Raw genomic sequence first — 8,961 nt, forward strand, 5'->3', positions numbered from 1 at the left:
GAGAGTCACCTACATATGTAACCCCTATTCTACTCACACACCCAACACATTCCTCATCCATCCCTGAGAGTCACCTACATATATAATCACTATTCTACTCACGCACCCAACCCATTCCTCATCCATCCCTGAGAGTCACCTACATATATAATCACTATTCTACTCATGCATCCAACACATTCCACATCCATCCCTGAGAGTCACCTACATATGTAACCCCTATTCTACTCACGCACCCAACCCATTCCTCATCCATTCCTGGGAGTCACCTACATATGTAACCCCTATTCTACTCATGCATCCAACCCATTCCTCATCCATCCCTGAGAGTCACCTACATATGTAACCCCTATTCTACTCATGCATCCAACCCATTCCTCATTCATCCCTGAGAGTCACCTACATATGTAACCCCTATTCTACTCACGCACCCAACCCATTCCTCATCCATTCCTGGGAGTCACCTACATATATAATCACTATTCTACTCACGCATCCAACCCATTCCTCATCTATCCCTGAGATTCACCTACATATGTAACCCCTATTCTACTCACGCACCCAACCCATTCCTCATCTATCCCTGAGAGTCACCTACATATATAATCACTATTCTACTCACGCATCCAACCCATTCCTCATCCATCCCTGAGAGCCACCTACATATGTAACCCCTATTCTACTCACGCACCCAACCCATTCCTCATCCATCCCTGAGAGCCACCTACATATATAATCACTATTCTACTCATGCACCCAACCCATTCCTCATCCATCCCCAAGAGTCACCTACATATGTAACCCCATTCTATTCATGCATCCAACCCATTCCTCATCCATCCCTGAGAGTCACCTACATATATAATCACTATTCTACTCATGCACCCAACACATTCCTCATCCATCCCTGAGATTCACCTACATATGTAACCCCATTCTACTCACGCACCCAACCCATTCCTCATCCATCCCTGAGAGTCACCTACATATGTAACCCCTATTCTACTCATGCACCCAACCCATTCCTCATCCATTCCTGAGAGTCACCTACATATGTAACCCCTATTCTACTCACGCACCCAACCCATTCCTCATCCATCCCTGAGATTCACCTACATATGTAACCCCTATTCTACTCACGCACCCAACCCATTCCTCATCCATCCCTGAGAGCCACCTACATATATAATCACTATTCTACTCACGCACCCAACCCATTCCTCATCCATCCCCGAGAGTCACCTACATATGTAACCCCTATTCTACTCACGCACCCAACCCATTCCTCATCCATCCCTGAGAGTCACCTATATATATAATCACTATTCTACTCATGCATCCAACCCATTCCACATCCATCCCTGAGAGTCACCTACAGATGTAACCCCTATTCTACTCACGCACCCAACCCATTCCTCATCCATCCCTGGGAGTCACCTACATATGTAACCCCTATTCTACTCACGCACCCAGCCCATTCCTCATCCATCCCTGAGAGTCACCTACATATGTAACCCCTATTCTACTCATGCACCCAGCCCATTCCTCATCCATTCCTGAGAGTCACCTACATATGTAACCCCTATTCTACTCACGCACCCAACCCATTCCTCATCCATTCCTGGGAGTCACCTACATATGTAACCCCTATTCTACTCATGCACCCAACCCATTCCTCATCCATCCCCGAGAGTCACCTACATATGTAACCCCTATTCTACTCACGCACCCAACCCATTCCTCATCCATCCCTGAGAGTCACCTACATATGTAACCCCTATTCTACTCACGCACCCAACCCATTCCTCATCCATTCCTGGGAGTCACCTACATATGTAACCCCTATTCTACTCATGCACCCAACCCATTCCTCATCCATCCCCGAGAGTCACCTACATATGTAACCCCTATTCTACTCACGCACCCAAACCATTCCTCATCCATTCCTGGGAGTCACCTACATATGTAACCCCTATTCTACTCATGCATCCAACACATTCCTCATCCATCCCTGAGAGTCACCTACATATATAATCACTATTCTACTCATGCATCCAACCCATTCCACATCCATCCCTGAGAGTCACCTACAGATGTAACCCCTATTCTACTCATGCACCCAACCCATTCCTCATCCATCCCTGAGAGTCACCTACATATGTAACCCCTATTCTACTCACGCACCCAACCCATTCCTCATCTATCCCTGAGATTCACCTACATATGTAACCCCTATTCTACTCACGCACCCAACCCATTCCTCATCCATCCCTGAGAGTCACCTACATATGTAACCCCTATTCTACTCACGCATCCAACCCATTCCTCATCCATCCCTGAGATTCACCTACATATGTAACCCCTATTCTACTCACGCACCCAACCCATTCCTCATCCATTCCTGGGAGTCACCTACATATGTAACCCCTATTCTACTCATGCACCCAACCCATTCCTCATCCATCCCCGAGAGTCACCTACATATGTAACCCCTATTCTACTCACGCACCCAACCCATTCCTCATCCATTCCTGGGAGTCACCTACATATGTAACCCCTATTCTACTCATGCACCCAACCCATTCCTCATCCATCCCCGAGAGTCACCTACATATGTAACCCCTATTCTACTCACGCACCCAACCCATTCCTCATCCATCCCTGAGAGTCACCTACATATGTAACCCCTATTCTACTCACGCACCCAACCCATTCCTCATCCATTCCTGGGAGTCACCTACATATGTAACCCCTATTCTACTCACGCACCCAACCCATTCCTCATCCATCCCGAGAGTCACCTACATATGTAACCCCTATTCTACTGATGCACCCAACTCATTCCTCATCCATCCCTGAGATTCACCTACATATATAATCACTATTCTACTCACGCACCCAACACATTCCTCATCTATCCCTGAGAGTCACCTACATATGTAACCCCTATTCTACTCACTCACCCAACCCATTCCTCATCCATCCCTGAGAGTCACCTACATATATAATCACTATTCTACTCACTCACCCAACCCATTCCTCATCCATCCCTGAGAGTCACCTACATATATAATCACTATTCTACTCACGCACCCAACCCATTCCTCATCTATCCCTGAGAGTCACCTACATATGTAACCCCTATTCTACTGATGCACCCAACCCATTCCTCATCCATCCCTGAGAGTCACCTACATATATAATCACTATTCTACTCACTCACCCAACCCATTCCTCATCCACCCCAGAGAGTCACCTACATATGTAACCCCTATTCTACTGATGCACCCAACCCATTCCTCATCCATCCCTGAGATTCACCTACATATGTAACCCCTATTCTACTCACGCACCCAACCCATTCCTCATCCATCCCTGAGAGTCACCTACATATGTAACCCCTATTCTACTCACGCACCCAACCCATTCCTCATCCATTCCTGGGAGTCACCTACATATGTAACCCCTATTCTACTGATGCACCCAACCCATTCCTCATCCATCCCTGAGATTCACCTACATATATAATCACTATTCTACTCACTCACCCAACCCATTCCTCATCCACCCCAGAGAGTTGACATATGCTGTATCCCCCAGTTCACTTCCAAGGTTGAATATCTGCTAAGATTGTAATACTGTTTTGATTGAGTTTGTAACTTACCTTCCTCAGCTGGGAGCTCTGATCCACAGAAGAGGCGAGGGAGAGACGGGAGGAGAGGGGAGAGGGGGGGAAGAGAGAGAATAAAATTCAATTAAATTATCAACAGGAGCAATGAAATTCAGTTATCACTCTTTAAAGCACATGCCTTAGATGTGATAGATTTTCATTATTAAGATGCTGTATATAAAGTGGGCTGCATGTTACAGAAACTCTGAATTCTGCAATGTATTTGGGGTCCCTTCGGATGCGTGTAAACCTGTGAGAGGCCAGTGAGCGATAGCGCTGTGTGACAACAGAGTATCTCGGACAGGCTCAGACAGTCCTGGGTTTATATCTAATGTGGGGTGAACTCCTGATTGCAGATGATCAGGGACAGTCAGGTTCAGGCAGTTTTCAGTATTATTATTAATCAATAGCACTGCTGTTTCCCCAAAGAACTTTCAGTCAAATGTAATCCTATTGCCCAAGACACGGACAGCAAGTGATCCGCACGCGGCCACCAGGACTTGGCTCTGGATGGAAAATGGGGTCACCCTATTGAAAGATCTGTATATCCTCTGTCTTTTTGAAAAGCTGGTACCACCAAGCAAGGGCTGCAAAATCACCCCAAAATATTGCATTCTTCCAAAGGTCTCCTGGGAAACAATGCACTGTTATCCCCTGCAGAGTTAACACCTGCAGTGCCAGGGGGACCTGGTCTGCCTTGCAATGGCCACTCTGGGTAATGGAAGTGTATGAGGGTCGGTTAGAGGAGGCTAAACAAAGGTCCCTGATCTGGAAATGGCAAGTTTGAGCCCACTCAGAAAAGAAACAAACAATAACCCTTGAGCCTGTAACACTGTAATGCTGCAGCCAGGGATGGTGCAAATGCCAGGTTCACGTATTCTATTGTCCCATGGTTTACCATTGGAAAGATGAACGCAAGGTCATTGGTTTAACTCTCCTGCTGTGGTTATAAAGGGTGATCCATCCATCTTAATCCTGCAGCGGCCGCTCAAGTGTAAGAAAATGCTCCTAACGTTTAATATGAAAGTGATTAGGGCTTAGATTGTAAGCTCTTCGGGGCAGGGGCTCCTTTTCCTGTTGTTTTATGTCTGAAGCGCTTATTCCAATTGTGTGTAATAATATTATGTCACGTGTATTGCAAAGTGCCACAACATGTGCCCGGATGGCACTATATAAATAAAGGTATACATACATACATACATACATACATACATACATATATACTGTATATACAGTACTGTGATACTGTACGTCTGCTCAGACCCTGGTCCTAAATCAGTGTACGGTGCCAATGTGTAATAGAATGACCCCGGTGAGGTCTGTGTGTGAGGGGGTGAGTTTAAGTTAGGCAGAAGCCTTCTAAATCCCCCCTGTACTGTCAGCCTACAGTGTGTCATGCAGTTACTATGCACAATCTCCGTGCTGATCAAACACAGTGCTCCTAGTGATAAATCTGCAGATCTCCACCCCTCGCTTGGCCAGCAGGGACATATTTGGGTTACGGAATCCTTCACTCGCCCTTTAACCACTTCACTGGCAGATGCGCTGCAGACTCGGCTAACGGTACCGGCGACAGCAGTTAAGAAGCCCAGTTGTATGATACGCGCAGCAAAGTGTCGCCCGCCATTCTCACAAGTGAGAGGGGAACAAGTGACATTCAGTGTCCCAGTATCGGACGTGTCCCCTCTCACGGGCTCGGACGTGTCCCCTCTCACGGGCTCGGACGTGTCCCCTCTCACGGGCTCGGACGTGTCCCCTCTCACGGGCGCGGACTCGCAGTTACTGCTTTGGAATCAGTCTCGCTGATTTTTTAGCGCTAGCGCCTGACAGATTTCACTAGAGTTTCACTAATGAAAAAAAAAAACGCTCAAATTTCTTCATTTGTTCCAGAAACCCCAAATCTCACTCTTCTCAATCTTTGGGGGCTGACATATTTATTTGTACAATGTAATGTTATTTTTTTTAATGGATATAAAATGAAACCAGCAATTAACATTTAACCTCATGAATGCTCTGAGATTTATATATCTACATCAATGTATGACTATCTAAACGTATACCTATCTATCTACAGTATATCTGTCTTCTATGTATACTGTAATTGAATACATGTATGTACAGCGTGAATGTATACTTTATTTATGTGTGTGTGTAATACGAATCGTGGAGAACACTGCTTGGCATTGAGATTAATACTTGGAAGACAGCAGCAGAGGGGCAGTGCCAGGGTCAGCGGTTTATACTCAGTGACTCTGGTGAAGGGCAGTACTCAGATGTTCTTACTGGCTGTATAAGGAGGGTGATGTCATACGCTGCTTACACCACCAATGGTGAGATGTGAAAGGACCATATGACTGCCATGTGTGGAGTCTCGGTGACATAAATGTATATGTATAGTATCTCTTACATATGCATATATGTATATTGGGCAAGGCATCTCTCTCTCTCTCTCTCTCTCTCTCTCTCTCTCTCTCTCTCTCTCTCTCTCTCTCTCTCTCTCTCTCTCTCTCTCTCTCTCTCTCTCTCTCTCTCTCTCTCTCTCTCTCTCTCTCTCTCTATAGATATGTATATGTATGTATATATACATATATGTATGTGTATATATATCACACAGTAATTCACTGCAGGCTGCTCTCCCGGTACATGGGTTGGTGGCTTCTCCTGCAGGAATGTGACATTTAGACACAGTCCCTCCCTGTCCCTAGGGAACAGTAAAAGACAATGATAGCAACCTGGTAATACCAAAAATGTGTCAGGACCCCCTATTTAATCTTACGGGGAGATCCCCTGTACTAGCCTGTTTATGCAGTGCAGCCTGCATTAAATATATAGTTATACTGCCCTATGAACTCTCCCAAAGCTGTGCAAATACCATATACTTGTGCTGTGTTTTTCTTTTTCTTTACTGTGAGTGCTATATACACAAACGCACAATGCCAAAAACACTGTAATACACAAAGTGTGATTCACATACTTAGAAAACTGGAGCCTGGCACAATGCCTAGTAAGTAATATACAATCAAATAACATAAGCTTGGTGCTGTAAGAAGAGTGCCTGCAATGATCTAAGTCTCAGGACTCAGTACTCTGGCCTGTCCTTATCAATCACTCACAGCAAGGTGACAAGACGCACAGAGCAGACTCCCTGCCTTTCAGATATGGGTCTCAATGTGGCACTGCAGGGCACAATACTTGTAAATCCTGCTAAATCTTCAGATCTAACTAACTACTCAAGGATCCAAGTTTTGCATGCCCCTTAAGTCTTCTCTCTCTTTCTCTACTCTCTCCATCTCTATCACTCCCTCTCACTCTTTATTTCTCTGCCTTGAATCTCTCTCTGATGGCATGTATCTCTCACTCTCTCTTTAACTATTTCAGACATGCACATACCTCTCTCTATCTTTGGCTCCCCTGTTTCAAGTCTTCTCTCTCTATCTCTCTCCCTTGCACGTTTTGTATTTTTGCTTCTCTTTCTCTCACTCTCTTCCAAGTCTTCTCTCTACTGTATCTCTCATTTTTATCTTTGCCTCTCTCTCTCTCTCTCTCTCTCTCTCTCTCTCTCTCTCTCTCTCTCTCTCTCTCTCTCTCTCTCTCTCTCTCTCTCTCTCTCTCTCTCTCTCTCTCTCTCTCTCCCTCTCTCCCTCCCTCTCTCTCCCTCTCTCTCCAAGTCATGTCTCTCTCCTATTCTTGCTCTATCCTTACCTCCCACATCCACCCCTCCACATTTTCCTCTCTCTTTCACGCTCCCTCTTTGCTGTAGCTATGCATTTGCTGTTACTTTTCTCTCCTCCCTACCCAGTTTGGGAAGAGAGAACCCCTGAAAACTCTTCCCACCCTCTCAATGTTTCAATCGGGCAGTTACACATCGCTTATAAATTATGGTCAAGTAACAGTTACTTGGGCCCAAAACGAGCTGAAAATGAAACTTTTATTTCACCCAATTTTGCAACCAACTTTCTTCTTGGCTCTTTCCCCGCTAAATTGTTCACCCCTTCACTGTCCAAGAGGTAACACATTGCTTTATGCTCCACTGCAGACCTCTCTGGCAGAGAACCGGTTAAATATGATTAAAGAACTCAATACTTTCACTCATACATTTCAACATCACTACTCCTACCCCTCTCCTCTCCCCCCTCCCCCCTCCCCGGTTACAAAGTTCATTGTGTGGTTCTTATAAGTGTGAGAAAAAATAGCAGGAGGATTTTATGTCGATTTGGCGGTTCTACACTGTTATTTGTTCATTGACTGCCCAGTACGGTGGTTTTTCTGTTGTTCTGGTTCCCTCTAGGTGAGCATAGTAAGGCGGGGTCAGAAAGAGTGGTCTAGTTGTAACCTCATTGCCTTTCAAATGGGCGATCCCAGTTTGAACCCCAGTACCATCTCCGACCAGTACGTTGGAGCCGTCACCTCTAGGGAGAAAATGTCTATGTGTGATGCAGTGCTATTGAAGACAAACCATTTTCATTACCTGCCGCTGGCTGCAAGGGGGTTTAGCGGAGTAGTTTGATAGGGTCTCCATGGACATAAAGTGTCATTACAACTCACCATTGGGTCCATACTTTTCGAAGTTCCTCTTGACTTCTTCAGGAGTGAGACCCGTATCTTCGTTGACCCCAAAATAGGCCAGGCATTCCTCTGTGCTTTTCATGTGAGCGTTCTCCATCCTTGCTTCTCAGCCCCCCCGAAAAGGGCTTGCCTTGTCCGTAAAAATTAAGAAAGCTCTTCTTCGTCGTCGTCCCCCCACTTCTCTTGGTCAATAGAGCCTGCGATGGGTAGGTCCCCCCCTTTCTGCAGCTGAGTTTTGCTGCGGATTCACCCTTATAAGCAGTTCCTTGTCTCAACAGTTCATATCCCGCTTTCCGTCCTCAGCAGGAGACAGGAACACCTCAAACCCCCGGACCCCTCACAGAAGCTGTCAGAGAGAACTGTTGCTGGGGAGGTGCTTATAAGGGAACTGGGACCCTCACGCCCCATCCCTGTCGCATGATTGGCCGGTGGGAGAGGTGATGTCAGCTCATGCATTAACACCCTCCCCTCTCCTTTAGAGAAAGGGGACCCTCTTTGTTTTTTGCTGACTTTGATATGAGCTTTGTAGGCGTGTCACACACACACACACACACACACACACACACACACACACTGAGCCGTCGCTCAAAGTTCAGGACAAGTTTGTAAGAAGACCCTGTGGCGTCCCTCTCTCAGATCCCCCTCTGGCTGTCTGCTCTCTACCCCCTCCTCTAAACTGATTCAAGTTATATCTGTCACTTGTCCATAATTGTTATATATATATA

At 45.9% G+C, this 8,961-nt stretch overlaps 1 protein-coding gene across 2 annotated transcripts in view; it reads right to left on the bottom strand.

Moving 5' to 3' along the window:
• The window catches only part of ATP2A1 (ATPase sarcoplasmic/endoplasmic reticulum Ca2+ transporting 1), a 33,741-nt gene extending 25,141 nt beyond the window's left edge, over positions 1-8,600 (bottom strand). For both annotated transcript variants that reach the window (XM_075566470.1, XM_075566471.1), the window contains exons 1-2: positions 8,216-8,600; positions 3,665-3,682 (exon numbers count right to left, since the gene is read on the bottom strand). In XM_075566470.1, coding sequence (XP_075422585.1) covers positions 3,665-3,682; positions 8,216-8,333 — 136 coding nt within the window. In that variant the 5' untranslated portion in view covers positions 8,334-8,600. The remainder of the gene's footprint in view (positions 1-3,664; positions 3,683-8,215) is intronic.
• Between the last annotated feature and the right edge of the window lie 361 nt (positions 8,601-8,961).

Source organism: Ascaphus truei, chromosome 11 (assembly GCF_040206685.1).
Source record: "Ascaphus truei isolate aAscTru1 chromosome 11, aAscTru1.hap1, whole genome shotgun sequence".
Lineage (NCBI taxonomy): Eukaryota > Metazoa > Chordata > Amphibia > Anura > Ascaphidae > Ascaphus > Ascaphus truei.